Source organism: Mastigoproctus giganteus, chromosome 1 (genome assembly GCF_048544385.1).
Source record: "Mastigoproctus giganteus isolate SK-2022 chromosome 1, ASM4854438v1, whole genome shotgun sequence".
NCBI classification, from domain to species: Eukaryota; Metazoa; Arthropoda; class Arachnida; order Uropygi; family Thelyphonidae; genus Mastigoproctus; species Mastigoproctus giganteus.
The window spans coordinates 243,159,437-243,176,462 of NC_143575.1; the positions used below are offsets into that span (position 1 = coordinate 243,159,437).

Consider the following 17,026-nt stretch of genomic DNA (forward strand, 5'->3'; position numbering starts at 1 on the left):
TTACTGGCCCACTCTATTTCCCTGTACAGTTTCTTATTATACTCATCAGAGTCATTAGGCCTATAGCACACTCCTACTCTCAATTTTGATCTCCCAATGTTTATGTCACACCAAACTGACTCGACACTGTACTGTCCAGCGATGTCCACTGGCTTCACTTCCTTGGATTTTATGTATTTCTTAACTAATAGCATAACCCCTGATATCCTGCTGATATCTGCCTTTGATGTTTTGAGCAATACTTCAAATTCATCAAATTTATTTACTAAACTCCTAGCATTGGTGTACACACAAGTATACATGCACCTATTTCTATTCTTAGCTACCCTAACACAACCCATGTGTTTATTTGTACCGCAATGACTCCCGGCAGTCTCTGAAATATCCTGCATCTTGTTTTTCAGGCTTCTGCTCATTCCAATAGAAGCAGTGCAAGAATCTCTTTCACCTCTGCCAGCGGCTAGTGTTAATCTATTCGTCTTTGTCTCCCCCCCGAAGCTAGCAGTTTTCCGACCCACCTAACACTGCCTCGATAGCATCAGCAAATGCAAGAAGATCGAGTTTACTACCCATTTAAAATTGATTACACTAACAGAAAAGACCAATAAACTATGAACTGCAAATTGTTTTATGGTAGTGACCTCCAGAAATGTGTTTTAGAAAAATATCACAAAGGCGATAATGACTAGTGAGTCAACAGCAGGGATTCACAAAAGGAAAGGAAACAATGAAAATTACATCTAACATAATAGCAGGGTTTTCCCAGCACAGAAGCTCATAAATACCATGTTTTTTTTTTTTTTTTCTGTAAACCCCAAACACGAGAGGTATTAGAACCTATAGTACTTAGTACCGTGCTTGGGTTGGAGGTTGAGAAGACAAAGGAAGATATTTGTTGATATTGGACTTGAACTCCTGTAGACTGTAATTTTCAGGAAATACGTATGAAGGAAGGTTGTTCCAGAAAACAGCAGTTGAATGAATAAACAAGGAAGAGGAAAAGTTGGTTCTGTGAGTTTGAAGTTGGACAGTAAATAGATGTTGGCTGGTGGCGGCACATGTTCGGACTGTTTTGAAAGACAGAGCGGGAAATATAGAAGACAATTCAGAAGAACAGTGCCCATGGAAGTATCTGTAAAAGAGCCATGCAGCAGAAACAGTAATTCTATGAGACAGCGAGTGGAGAGACTCTGTTAGAGATGAATCATTAATTAACCTAACTGCCCTCTTCTGAATGGAATCAAGAAGCCTGAGAAAGGTTTTGGGGGCACAACCCCAGATGTAACCAATTATAAAAAACTGTTGCCAAACCATAAGATGGAAGCTTGTTTAGAAGACCTTTATGCCAAACACGATTGAAAGCCTTTGAGATATCAAGAGTAACTACTTGTGTTTCACCAAACCTTTCCATTGAATTAGTAATGGGTAACATAAGCCAGAACATCACCAGTGGATCGACACTGACGGAATCCATACTGGCGATCATTGATCAGACGGAAGGTTTCTAGGTAGTTTAAGAGATGGCAGTTAATTGATTTCTCCATTACTTTAGAAAGAGTAGAAGTAATTGCAATGGGACGATAATTGGATGGGAGGGATTTGTCACCCTTTTTAGGAACTGGCTGGATATGAGCAAATTTCCAAGCAGAAGGAAAAACACCTTTGGAATAAGAAAGTGAAAAAAGGCAGCAAAGAATAGGAGTAAGTTCAGGAGCACAGGTTTTGAGAACAAGTGGAGAAATACCATCAGGACCTGGAGCTTTCTTAGCATCAAGCTTCATCAAAATCCTTCTGACATCCTTTTGATGGAAGACCACAGGAGTCATTGAATGGAGTGTGTTGGGAATGATGAGAGGTGTTTTACCAAGATCATTAATATATGAGTTGGAAGAAAAATGGGATGCTAGCAGGTCAGCTTTATCCTTGGCTGAAGTGACAACAGAACCATCTGGTTTGGACAGAGGTGGGAGCAGAGATGGGCAGAAGTTGTGGCCAACAGCTTTGGCAAGGGACCAGAATGCTCGGCTACCATTAGGGCAAGAAGCAAGTTTTCTACTCTTTGCCTGTTCAAACTCTAGTTTGGCCTGATTAATAACTGCTTTACAATTGTTGTGAGCTTTGGTGTAGGCAGAAAATGAAACTGAAGAATTAGAAACAAGCCAATTTCGATATGCATCATTCTTCTCTTGAACAGCCTTAGCACATTTATTGAAAAACCAAGGTTTAGATAAAGGACGAGATTTTAAAGTGGATGGGATAAAGGATTCTATTCCTGTAAGAATAATTTCACTGACACGATCTGAGCAAATGTTGACATCAGAAGTTTTGATGTCAACAATTTGTAACTGTAATCCGACCAAGGATTACTGTTACAAATTGTAACAGTAATCCTTGAAAATTGAAACAGTAATCCGACCAAGGAAAAGAAGAAAAGAAATCTTGCAGGTCATCCCATTTTGCATTCTTGTAATGCCAAACAACATGAGGTTGGGAATAGCCATGAGATAAAGGCTCCATTGGAGAAGAGACAATCACCAAGTTGTGATCTGAAGTGCCTAAAGGACCTCTCACTTCGACCGTGTACTTAGAAGGGTTGTTTGTTGTGAGAAAAAGATCAAGCATGTTGGCTGTATCATTAGGATTGTCCAGCATTCTTGTAGGTAAGTGAACAATCTGTGTAAGGTCATTAGTAATTGCAAAAGCCTCAGCATCTCGACCAGCTGGGTCGGTGTGACTAGAAAACGGAAACCAGCTGCAGTCATGAACATTAAAATCACCAAGGAAAATTATCTCACTGTTAGGAAAGTTGGACTGGTTATATTGTTATTATTTAGTTTTAGCAGCATTAGCAACTAAGGCCATTTTGCTCCGGGGACATATGGTGGTCATTCCCTGACCTCCCCGCATCCTCTGTATTTGGTGGTCACGGGCTCGAACCCCGGTCTAATCAAGAAGCGTGTGCTACACACTGCTGCTGCTCCTGCCCACCTGGCTACGGAGGCGCCAAGTTGGACTGGAGAAAGTCAAGTTGCAAAGAGAGGAAGTCAAAAAGCTCCAAGTGATTAGTGGAGTTGGGAGAACGGTAGAGATTTGTTATTTGTTATTTGGTTTTTTAGGAGCATTAGCAACTAAGGCCATATTGCTCCGGGATATGCGGTGGTCATTCCCTGACCTTTCCGCATCCTCCGTATTTGGTGGTGATGGGCTCGAACCCCGGTCTAATCAAGAAGCGTGTGCTACGCACTGCTGCTCCTTCCCACCTGGCTACGGAGGCGCCGAGAACGGTAGAGACAACAGATGAATCTGACACAATGAGGTAGAGAGATTTTAAGCCAGAGAAGATCAAAGAGAGTAGATTCCAAATTGCCAAGTCTCTGACAGGGAATATCAGAATGGACATATGCACAAGTACCACCTTTGAGGTGAAAGGAATCATACAGCGAATAATTTGGGCATCTGAAATAAGCAGTAGTTGAATCAACCGATAACTGAGATTCTGTCAGAAAAAGTACATGGGGTTTGGCAGACTGCAAGTGGAAATGGACATCGTTAAGATTAGAATTGAGACCACATATATTTGTGAAATGAATTAGGAAGTGCTTGGGAGGTTTAGATCTTTTCGCAGATAAGCTTGCTCTATTAGTTTGACAATTCATGGTGTATTTAACAGTAAGAAAAAGTGGGTGGGACATGCTGTATGAAGTAATGAAATTTTTGTATATGGCGTACACATGGTAAGAATATAACCAGATCCTTGACATAACGTGGCCTCGGCAATGCCCCCCCGCACGCGCACACACACACACACACTACTCGGACTCCCTCCAGTCACTATCTGGCATAGTAGAGGTAGCAAGATTATACACTAGCTGATCCGGACGCCTCCTAGAGAGTTACCAATAGGTTCAGTCTAGTGTACTAACTAGCGGCTGGCTTGCGAACACCGTTTTAGATCTGTACCCTCGAAATGTAAGGAATATTGGATCTCGTCACGATGTTCATCATAACCTCAAAAGGCATCAATCGTACTGCATGATGGAAGAGATAGGGAAGGGTTGACCGGAACTTAGCTCTAGAGACTAAACATGGGTTCCACCACTTCAAGCCTCTAATAAGCAAAGTGGTGGTATTGCACCGGTTGATGAGAGTCATCTTCCACCTAGTACTGCCTGGTAACATAGAGGGGTGGCATTCCTCCATGTGGTGTGGGCACCACACCTCGCCCCTGCTTACATTGGTTCACACTTGGGTGGTCACCCACCATGTACTTCTGCATGGAGGTTATACCCAGAATTACTAATAGTCCCACCATCGTGAAGGTGCAAGCAGAGGATTTGGCTGTCACAGACCGTCCAGACTTCGCCGAAATTGGGTGTACTTGACTTGAGTGTCACCCGAATATCAGTTCCATCAGCATTTTAGACTCCCAGGTAGCAAGTGCAGCTTGTCTGACATATCTGAGAGAATGTCTGTGACAACCTCAAGGACCATGTTATGTGAGATTTCCTGCAATTCTCAAACCGTGTCAAAGCAAAACCATGTTATATAAGCACTGTGTTGTGCAAGGATTGCCGCAATTTATCAATCGTGCTAGAGCGAATCCGTGTTGTAGAAGTACTGTGTTATACAGGGGTTGCCTGTATAAGCTTGAAAGGAGAAAAGGTCTTAAGTGATAGCATGTTTTCTTTGAAATTTTTAAACTTATTATTCACATTACATCATTTTCTAAATAAATATATACAACATTACTGTCTTTAGTAGTAACATGGACTTGAACACCAGTCAACTTTAACATGCAAGTGCACTCCTACAACTGATTGGCTATATCACATTGTATATAAAGTACATATGAATCCCTTCCCTTGAAATGTGATTCAAACCTAGATCTTCTCTGCATGATGTAGAAACACAGTGATTGTAACCATTGTGCTACTCTCACTGGGAGCAAGTAGTTATAATCACATAAGTGCACATCAGCAAATGGAACTTCAGTTTGTTTTGCTTCTTAAGTGAAGAAGGCTGTTCACACAAATATGTACTACCAAACATACTTGGCAGATCTCATTCCTAAAATAATTTAATCTTCTTTTCAAAAGCTGTGACAGCCCAAATATATATTAGAAATGAGTTTCTATTCACCTTGAAGTTGCATATTGAATAATTAATATCTGTCAATTGTATAAGGAGTCAGACTATAGTTTGATGTGACTGCCCACTATCTTATTAAAACAAAACTGTAGGATCTTAACCAACCTGTTTTTAATAAATATTGCTGACACCACAGTCTTTCCAAATAATGAACTTACTGCTGGACAAAATCAAATTGATTTAATTGTGGGATGGGGGGGGGGGATTTTCCCCTGGTTTGCAGTACCCTAATAAAGTCCAAGTTACAATATGTTAAAAGGAGCTACATGAAAATGTGCCTGAAGGATGTACCTGGCCTGCATATCATAGGTTAAGCATCCCTAGTCTACAATGTATCAAGAATGATCCAACAACCAAAAAACATCCAACTAATGCCAGTCCTGTGGCTGAAGACAGCTCATGTAATAGGCTAACAGAGAATAAACAAAAGAATCATGCAGTATAACAGTCAACTGACAGTGCAGTAAAAGAGTGACACAAAGAACGGTATATCAGAATGCAAAATACAGCAGACCCTATCATGGTGAGGTACAGCAGCAGGTGACCTCACTAAGTTCCACCCTTGCTGGCTAGAAACAAGCAACTGAGTATAGTGGGCATAGTAACACCAGTACTTTTTCACTTCTAAAGTCCAAGACATTAGGAATAAAAAAAAGTTGCCTGGTTCATTACTAATGGCAGGGACAGGACATAATGACAGCAGCATGGATCAATGAGCCCATCATGCCAGGTGTCACTCTAAGCCTGTAGTAGAGGTGTGATGAGTGGTGAGCGTTTATATAGCCCATTAAATCTCCCAATATCAGTGAAACATCCGAATGCCATAGCCTACTCGAATACTGTTCTGATTAGGTGCATCCCTTTGTGCTCACAGTTTATTCTTCTGGTAAAAGGTTACTTCCAGAAAGATAATATGTCAGTTCACCAAGCACAGATCACTTCAGTATGGTTCCAAAAGCACAAGAAAGCTTTACCATATTTCATTTTCTTGCTCATTCACACTTGATCTCAATTCGACTGAGCAATTGTGGAAAAGGTCGTTCTTGGCAAGATGTGCTGCCATCCAATCTGAAGCAACTACAAGATGTGATCTGCATAGGCATCCCTGGAATTCTTCTGGTATCTCGTGGAGTCCATGCCCCAACAACTTGAGGCTGTTGTGAAGGCTATAAAGGAAGTGCTACTTGCCATTAGGATGGCAACATATAGTGTATATTATTAATCAAATCATTATTTTATTTGTTTACTTCAAGAATTTTAATAAATTATATTTCGCAATTTCATAATATTAAATAATGAATATATGAATTATATAAATTTACTATTTTTCTTAAAAGATGGCAAACTAAATTCAAAATTTTATTCTCATAAAAATTTAAAATTAGGAAAAATTTTTTTCATGTTCTAATTCACAGAGGTAATGAACAATTTATAAAATAGGTTTACTTCAAAACTTACAGGTTTCTTCTTGTGATTCCAAAACAGGCATTTCATCAAAGCCAGGAGGTGCAGGCAAGTAATCTAGCACACTGTGGGCATTATTGAATGATTCATCTTCTGGCCAAGTATTTGGAATCCCCATATTTGTAAGGCTACTTAGATCAGGTGTATTATTACTTTCTGTCACAGAACTAAAAATAAAGACAAAGGTAATGATTAACTCACATGTTACAAGCATAAATTTTCTTCAACTGAAAAGACTTCCCAAAAGAAACATTGTATTATCAAGAAAGATGCTGCTGAACAAAAAGATTCATCATGGCCCTCAAGATTCATATAACATGGCCAGTTATATGATCAGCTTTGCTTTTACATATAAAGATGTGTTCTTTATCAAATATTTTAATAAATCTAATCACCTTAAATTCAGTAACAGTTACCATCACTCTGATAGCCTGATAATTATATAACAATTAATAATTTAATGTAATAAATAAACGTCCATCTTCTGATTCACAAAGGATGATACAAGGGGACCTCTCTGGTACAGCTAGGGTGTGGAGTTTACATAAAATAAAATGTCCGCAATATTTTACCACTACTTTTTTCATTCATTCAAAGATGAATACTAAGAATTAAATAGAGAGAGGTATAATATAAAAGAATTACTGAAACATTAAAATTTCTTGCTTAGCATATCACACATACAATAACCCCAGGGGGTTCACATCTGGTTAGTATGGGCTTGGCACACACCAGGGTCCTAAGCTGGATATCATCATTCTTCTCTTTCTTGGTGATTCCCTGCTACTTCTCTCTCTCTCAGTAAATTGGATTTTTTTTTTTTTTTTTTTTTTTTGCTTGTGCAGCAAAAGCTTCGGCTTCCTTGCACCACATAGCTAATAATGATAATACTACCTTACTTCTTCTGGGAGAATCATAAATAATATAATATTAGTAAGTTAAAATAAAAATAAAAAAATAAAAAACTACAAAATTGAAATAGTCAAAATGTAGGTAATAACAACAAGTAAAATATCAGATTCTGGTAGTTAAAATATTGCAGCCATGCACAACTAATATGACATTAGCTTACTTGTGAGAATCACAAGAAATCAGAATATTAGAAGTCAAAATTTAAAAAAAAAAAAAGGAAAAATTTAAGTATTCAAATTCCAAATAATAATGTGAAGTAAGATATTGTCAGTACTGGTGGAAATAATTTTTGTAAATGCACATAGCCTAATATTTTGTGTCAATAAGTAGCTGGAAGCGATCTAAATTAAGCTGTTTTGAGCAGGTGGTCCATCAAGAATCTGTCATGTGAAGTAATTCTATTTTTAGCAATGAGAAGGTTTCTAACTCTGTATTCAGGCACATTCAAACAGATTTTTTCTCAAATGTAATCAATTCCAAGATTTGCACCAGAAGCTTAGAGAAGGAACAGTGAAATTGGCCTTACAGTTCAATAGTGCCTAATTTCAATTTCCTTACATTTTGGCTTCTGGAGACTATGAATTGATATCTACATTTCAAGCATTCTATATTTTATTGAAAAGAGAAAAAATTGTAAAAAAAAAAAAAAAAAAAAAAACTTTAAAATTGAAAGTGGCTACTGTGGACCAGATTTCTGAGCCTTACAATATAGATAAATGAGGTGGATTCTGATATATTCAAGTATTATTGTTGGATTATACATGCCTTTTCTTAAAATTTAGTTTATTTTGGGATTGAAATTTAAGATTATTAATGCAAATATATCAGAGTAGTTTTTCAGTTAAAAATAAAAATATGCATAATTTGTTTTTTTGAGATGAAATACTGAGCTCAAATTGATTGTATATCACAATCAATAATTTTTTTTTTTTTAGGGAGTCAATTTTTGAGAATAATAAATTCTGAAGGGCAAATATTTTTTCCCAGCAATCAAATACCCACTGGCTAAAGGCAAATTTCCGCACATCTACAACTGTCTTTCCTCAATTTGAATTTATGCGCCCTTAGCCTGTGCGGACGTTGCTCCTTAAAGCTCTTGAAACAGAGAAGTTTTTCCTGATTTATTTTCTGCTTTATTAGTTTAAATTGTCATATTAACTTATTTTCTAGAGTAGCTTTATATTCCTAGTTACGACACTTAGTTTAAAGTTTAACTTAGACAGAGATTTTGTAGATATTACTTAGTATCGGTAACGGTATCAAATCCACGTGTCACAAATTGAACGAGAGGTCTTTTTTTCTTTTTTTTTTAACCAAATTTAGTCGATTTATTAACCAATTGTTATATCAAATTATCTTCTATAAGTAGATTATAGACCTAGTTAGGATCCTTAGTTTATTCTAAATTGAGATAGCGAGATTTGGAAGCTAATCAATACTTACGAGTCCGTAGAAATACCGTTCGTGAATTCCCGCCATTTTTACACGATAGCATAAGCTTAGTGTAGTATAGTGCATAATATAATATTGTCAATTAATCATTAAATCTATTAATCTTGATAAACTTTATTGTCAATTAAATTGTATTTTTAACTCTATATATATATAACGACTTAATCGTAACAAATAATTAATACATAACTATAGTGGTACATGTGATACGGAAGTTGTATAAAGGGAACTCGTAAAAAACACTAGATACCGAAAAAATATATATATAACATAACTGTTTTGGGATATAACTTAAGGATTTAATTTTTGTTTTGAATTTTATTGAATTAAATCGGAATCATGACTCTGACCAGAGCAGCAAAGCAAAAGGCTCAAGCTAATGGGAGTGCTGTGGTTCAGGGGAGAACTGAGGGGGGGCAGTTGCCCTCTGAATCACAGTCTTTTAAAATGCACTGTTTGCTTGATGTTTGCGGAGCAGTCGGGTACGGGACATGATACTGCCAAGGGGGATGTCTTTGTGTGTGCACGATGTAAGGAGTGCAAGGAAATCAGGCGGCAACTCAGCGTTGTTATGGGCCTTTATGAGAGCTTGAAGGACAGGGTGGATGCCCTCGAAGGAAATAAATTGAGGGGCCCATCAAGCTCTCAGCTGCCCACATCAACGCCAGAGCTTGCACTTGGTCATCAGGCAACACAGAGGCAGCCCCCTAGGCAGAATGCGCTGGTCCCACAGGAACTAGTAGTTGTTGGTGACTCTATTGTCAGGGAAACGGGGAACATGCTTTGTAAAAAGGATAGGTGGAATAGGACCAGGGTATGTCTGCCAGGGGCAAAGGTTGATGACGTTGTAGAGCGGATATCATCTTTTAAGGGCACAAAAGGTGATATAGTTGTACACGTTGGCACTAATGATATTAAGAGTAGGAGACCGGCGGAATTACTTAGCAAGTACAGGTCACTGTTGAAAAAAAGCCGTGAATTAGGGTTGAACTTGAAAGTGTCTGCAATTCTGCCCAGACACGATAGGAGGGAGTATATGATGAGAGCCTTGTCGATCAATTCGGCCCTGGAGGGATTGTGCAAGGCTCACGGGGTAGAATTTTTTTCAGCCTGGACTGTACTTGTTATAAGGAGAGATTGCTTCTACATGGATGGGATACACTTAAATAGAAAGGGTGCAAGAATTTTTGCTGATGCTGTCGAGGCAGTGTTAGGTGGGTCGGAAAACTGCTAGTTGGGGGGGATACAAGGACTAATAGATTAACAGTAGCCACTGGCAGAGGTGGAAGTGATTCTTGCACTGCTTCTATTGAAATCAGCAGAAGCCTGGAAAACAAGATGCAGGATATTTCAGAGACTGCTGGTAGTCATTGCGGTACAAGTAAACACATGGGTTGTGTTAGGGTAGCTAAGAATAGAAACAGGTGCATGTATACTTGTGTGTACACCAATGCTAGGAGTTTAGTAAATAAATTTGATGAATTTGAGGTATTGCTCAAAACATCAAAGGCAGATATTGTTGGGATATCAGAGACGTGGTGTCACACAGATATAAGTAATGCAGAACTGGAATTTGGGGAATACAATGTGTATAGAAAGGATAGACAGGACAGGAGGGGGTTATGCTATTAATTAAGAAACACATAAAGTCCAAGGAAGTGAAGCCAATCAACATCGATGGACAGGGCAGTGTCGAGTCAGTTTGGTGTGACATAAGCATAGGGAAATCAAAATTGAGAGTAGGAGTGTGCTATAGGCCTAATGACTCTGATGAGTATAATAAGATATTGTACAGGGAAATAGAGTGGGCCAGTAAATCAGAGAGTCTTATAATGGGGGATTTTAATTTCCCAGATATTGACTGGAATTTGTGGGTTGGTCACTCGCACACTAGCAAGGCTTTTGTGGATTTATTGGATGATTGTTTTCTACATCAGCATGTTCGTGAGGCAACAAGAGGGAGCAATACTCTTGATCTGATTATCAGTAGTGATTCTTCATGCATTAAGAATCTGCAGATAAATGAACCACTAGGTGGCAGTGATCACAGTGTGTTGAAGTCGGATTTACTCAAGGAGGTAACTACCAACAGAGGTAAAGGGAAGGGTTTTTGTTTTCGTCAAGGCGACTATGATGGTCTGAGACAGTATTTAAATTCTATACAGTGGGACCAACTGATGATGTTACCAACAGCAAACTCAAAATGGGAAGCATTCAAGGAACTAATCTTGGAGGCTACCAGGCTTTACATACCAACTAAGAAATATTGTTCAAGGTTTAGGCCTAAATGGTTGTCAGATGAATTAATGAGACATGTGGCAGAGAAGAAAAATGCATGGGATACATACAAATTAATGGGTGACATGGAAGCCTATGATAGATATAAGTTGGTCTGTAACCAAGTCACAAAGGAGATTAGGCAGGCAAAGGCAGACTACGAAAAATCCTTGGCAAAGGATGCAAAGAAAAACAGAAAAGAGTTCTTTACATATTTGAACTCGAGAAGGAAAGGGATGAATCAGATTGGTCCACTGGATATTGATGGTTCAACAGTTGAGGAACCTGCTCGGGTGGCTAACAATCTAAACGAGTATTTTGCATCTACATTCACGCATGAGGAGTTATTCAGGAAGGAGAATGATGTAGGTAAAGTAAACATTGACAGTGAGCTGGATGATTTTGTAATAACTGAGAGGAAAGTGGAGGAGAGATTGTTGAGGATAAACATAAAAAAGGCACCTGGGGTGGATGGGATCTATCCAGTAATATTAAAGGAGGCAGCAAAGGAAGTATGCAAACCCCTAGCCATAATTATGAGAGCTTCTTTGGACTCAGGGGAGGGACCCATAGACTGGAGATGTGCAAATGTAACCCCAATTCACAAAGGAGGATCAAAGGCTGACACAAGTAATTATAGACCTGTTAGTTTAACTTCTGTTCCAGGTAAATTAATGGAGGCACTGGTTAAAGAAGCACTGCAGGATCATCTAGACAAGAATTCAGTTATAGCTCAGACGCAGCATGGTTTTGTTAAGGGCAGGTCTTGCCTGACCAATTTGATTGGATACTATGATGTAGTCACAAAAGAACTGGATGCAGGGAATAACTTTGATATTATATATTTGGATCTTAGAAAGGCTTTTGATACTGTTGCACATGGAAGACTGCTGCACAAATTGGAGCAGTGTGGCACTGGAGGCAAATTGCTGCTATGGATAAGGGGTTGGTTGAGTGGCAGAAGACAGAGAGTAGTAATCAATGGACACTGCTCAACGTGGACTAATGTTGTTAGTGGAGTTCCTCAAGGTTCAGTGTTGGGTCCGTTGTTGTTTTCGGTGTTTATGAATGATATTGATGATGGGATATCAAGTTTAATGTCCAAGTTTGCAGATGATACAAAGGTTGGCAGGGTCGTTAAGGACACTACTGACGCTATGCTGCTGCAACAGGATCTGGAAAGGTTGAACAGATGGGCTGAGAGGTGGCAAATGAAGTTTAACATTGACAAATGTAAAGTACTACATATGGGAAACAGTAACCCCAGAGCAACGTATCAACTCTGCGGTACTACACTGACAGTGGTGGAGAATGAAAAGGACCTGGGGGTAATTGTGCAGGCAGATATGAAGTTCTCTGAGCAGTGCAGACGAGGTGCAAGAGTAGCTCATGGTGTCTTGTCAATGATATACAGGAATTTTTCTAGCAGGGATAAGGAGGTGATTATTCCCTTGTATAAGGCAATGGTTAGGACGCATCTTGAGTACTGTATACAGGTCTGGAGGTCTCATTTCAAGAAGGATGTTGAACTGCTGGAACGGGTACAGAGAAGGGCAACAAGATTAGTGAATGGAACAAAGGGTTGCGCTTACGAAGAAAGGCTTAAGTTTTGCAAATTACAGAGTCTGGAGACTAGGCACCGGCGAGGTGATCTGATAGAGGTGTATAAGGCTTTGAATGGTTTGAGCATGCTCAATGCCAATGGGATTCTTCAGCTTGCTCAGAATAATCACCTCAGAGGGCATAAATTCAAATTGAGGAAGGACGGATGTCGGATAGATGTGCGGAAATTTTCCTTTGGCCAGCGGGTGGTTGGTTGGTGGAACCGACTTCCATCACTTGTTGTAGAAGTTGATAGCCTAAACAAATTTAAAGCTCAACTGGACAGGTATTTCGAACGAACAGAGGGGTGAAATGGGAGTGGTTTTTTTTTTTTTTTTTTTCTTTGGCTGATGCTGAATAAGCTTGCTTTCTTGCATCATATGCCTCTACTAATGCTAATCTGAGCAAGAGGAAGAATCCCATCAGCATTGAGCCTGCTCAAACTATATCAAATCACCTCACAGGTGCCTAGTCTCCAGATGCTACAATTTGCAGAACTCACACCTTTCTTGGTAAGAGAACTCCTTCGTTCCCCCAAACAATCTTGTTGCCCTTCTCTGTACTCATTCTAGCAACTCTACATCCTTCCTAAAATGAGGCCTCAATACCTGTATTCATACAAAGGGATAATCACCTCCTTTTCACTAGTAGCAAAATTGCTGTATATCATTGAAAACAGCCTGTGGCATGCTGTGGCACCTGTCTGCACTGCTCAGAAAACTTCATATCTAATTGCACAATTACATTTTTCATTCTCTACGACCCTGAGCATAGTACTACACAGATGGTATGTTTCTCTGGGGTTACTGCTAATCCAAATGCAGTATTTGCATTTGTCAATGTTAAACATCAGTTGCCACTTCCGAGCACATCTGCCCAACTTCTCTAGATTCTGTTGCACTAGCACACTGTCATTAACAACCCTGTCAAACTTTGTATTATCTGCAAACTTGGACATTTAGCCTGATTGTTTGTTTGTTTTAGGATTTTATGGTGCATTAGCATCTAAGGCTATAATGCACCAAGTCAAAAAGATGTAAAATAAACTATAATATTACAATTGTTTGTATATTATTGTGAAAGAGTATACGATATAAAAAGTTAAAGCATGAAACGATAAAAACATTCTAGATAGAGTTATTTAGATTAATAAGTTGTAAAAACTTAAATAGAGCTGAGACGTTGTCATTGTCCGATAAAATCTGCCAGTGTATAAGGCTCAAACAGATGGCTAAAACATAAATGACGGTCATTATAAAAAAGATGGACATTCAATTAAAATATGACAGACTGTTAAAATGGTGTCACAATTTCTACACATAGGACGATCGTCTGCCCTCAGCAGATAGCAATGTGTCAAGTGACAATGTCCTATGTGGAACCAAGATAAAACAACTTCCTCTTTTCGGTTCCTGCGCAGACTAGACTGCCAATTTTCAATTACAGGCTTAATCTCATAACTTGTTTGCAGCCTGTTCATTCCATGAGTGTTGCCACTGGGATACCAGTTCCTTTCGAATTACTTGCCTGTAGTCTGTATAGGGGACTAACAGGCAAGAGTTAAGAGTTTTTTGCTGATTTGGCTGCAGTGTATGCCGAATCATTTCCTGAGATCCCAATGTGGCCTGGGATCCAGCAGAAAAGAACATCAAATTCAGATTGTGCAAGGAAGTGCAGCTTCTGCTGTATCCGGGTCAGGACGTGAAGAGGGTTGAACCTCATCGATGATAAAGCCTGCAATGAACTCAGAGAATCGGTATATATAATATATTTTTTGTGGTTGGTGGTTTAAATACGATCTAAGGCTAGCTCAACTGCATGCAGCTCTGCAGTGAACACACTGCATTCGTGGGAGATCTGCTCAGATACCGTGGTGTCTGGGAAAACAGCTGCAGATCTGACAGACATTTCTGACCTCGAGCCATCTATGTAGACGGGCAAGAAGTCAGCACGTTCCGAGCACTGTGCTAAAAAGAGCTGCAGGTACGGTGGATGGAGTACCGTCCTTTCTCCAGTTGTTAAGGGAGAAGTTGCAATTTGGGACACGAGCATGCCTGGGTGGAGAAGGTTGCCCTGGTGATGGGGTAACATTGTCTAATGTGATATTCAAATCATTGAGTAGCCTTTGGATACGAATACCGAATGGTTGATTGGCAGTCTGGCAAATGTACAGATTTTCCCAACGTGGCTCAAAAACGGGTGTCCATGTCAGATGGTCTGGCAGGGATTTCAGTTTCAACGCATACTGTAGAGACAACTGTTTCCTGCAAAGCGATAACGAGGGCTCATTCGCTTCAACATATAGGCTATGGCTATGGACAGGAGATGTTCGAAATGCTCCAGTGGCGATACGGATCACCTGATGGTGGATGGGATCCAGCCATCGGAGTACGCTGAGTCTAGGAGATGCATAGGGGCTCACATCTGGTGAGTATGGGCCTGGCACACCCAGCGTCCTGAGCTGGATATCATCATTCTTCTCTTTCTTTGTGATTCCTTTCTACTTCTCTCTCTGTCTCTCAGGGTAATAGGGATTTTTTTTTTTTTTTGGCGGTTGCATCATAAGCCTCAGGCTTCCTTGTACCATATGGCTAATAATAATAATATACCTGGAACCCGTAATCTAACTTTGATCGCACAAGTGCACAACAGGTTACTTCAGTCAGCGCCCCAAAAATGTGAGGAGATTGCACGTAGGATATTCAAGCCTCTCGTGCACTTCATACGTAGTTGACAAATGTGTTGTAGAAAGGTCAACTTTCTATCAAATATAAGTCCCAAAAATCTAGTCTCAAGTACTACTGGAATAGCATTTTGTCCAAGCCTCGGTTCAGGTTCAGGGTGAAGATTGCACTTTCTGCAAAAATGCATGCAAACAGTCTTTTGTGGAGAGAACCTAAATCCGTTATTCGTTGCCCGTGAGTTCAGATGGTCAATAGCACATTGCAGTTGCCTCTCAATTACCCTCATGTTGGAGGAATGACAGAATATACTAAAATCGTCAACATAGAGGGCACAGTTTACAGTTGTAGGAAGTTGTTCTGTGATGGAATTCACTTTGATGGCAAAAAGCATAACACTTAAAATGCATCCTTGAGGTACTCCCTCCTCTTGGCTAAAAGAGCTAGAGAGAGAGTAGATCCTACACGGACCTGGAAAGAACGATGACATAAAAAGGTTTTAATAAAATTGGGGAGATTACCATTAAGGCCGATGCTGTAGAGGTCTTTTAAAATTCCAAATCTCCAAGTTGTGTCATACGCTTTTTCCATATCGAAGAACGCAGACACCAGGTGTTCTCGTTTTAAAAAGGCATCTCGAATGGATGTTTCGAGCCTGATTAAATGGTCCAAAGTTGACCTATTCCTACGGAAACCGCACTGCAATCTGGAGAGGAGCCCATTTGCCTCCAAATACCAGATAAGGCAGGCATTGACCATTCTCTCCAGAATTTTGCACAGACAGCTAGTCAGAGCAATAGGAAGGTAATTCGTTGGGATTTTAAGATCCTTTCCTGGCTTAGGAAAGGCAAGCACAATTGCCTTATGCCAGGAATCCGAAACTGCTCTTCTTGAAATATTCTGTTATATAGAAAGAGCAGTTGGTCCATGGATTTTGCAGACAGATGTTTGATCACATTTGATCATAAGATCTGGTCCAGCAGCACTTGCCTTGGTAAAGTTAGAGCTGTTTCTAACTCGTCCGTGGTAAAGGGCCCATTATAGGGATGGGACCTTTTAGATTTAAAGTTAATTGGCTGCTTTTCAAGTTTATCTTTCCAGACCAGAAATTCTGGTGAGTAAGCAGATGTTGATGAGATGGCAAAAAAGGTCTCCACAAATACATTGGCTATTGCAGTTGGGCTGCATTAATGCATCCATTACACTCCAGGACCGATGAAGGGTGCAATGTATATTTACCCTTTATTTTCCAGATTTTGTCCCAGATAGCTTTACTGCTGGTTGACTGGGTAATAGTGGATGTTAAGTGGATCCACGATTCCTTTTGGCTCTGACGATGAATATATATATTGTGCTTTTGCACATGCCCGTTTGAAAGATAAGAGATTGGCTGTGGTAGGATAGCGCTGGAATACCCCCCAAGCTTTAATTTGTACCTTTTTTGCTGCTGTGCTTTCAGCATTCCACCAAGGTTTTGGAAATGGCAGAAA

At 39.7% G+C, this 17,026-nt stretch overlaps 1 protein-coding gene across 2 annotated transcripts in view; it reads right to left on the reverse strand.

Annotated features, from left to right (window-relative positions):
- LOC150091711 (uncharacterized) overlaps window positions 1-17,026 on the reverse strand; it is a 295,133-nt gene that overhangs the window by 230,044 nt on the left and 48,063 nt on the right. For both annotated transcript variants that reach the window (XM_090376590.1, XM_090376580.1), the window contains exon 3: window positions 6,607-6,779. In XM_090376590.1, the coding sequence (XP_090232716.1) occupies window positions 6,607-6,779 (173 nt within the window). The remainder of the gene's footprint in view (window positions 1-6,606; window positions 6,780-17,026) is intronic.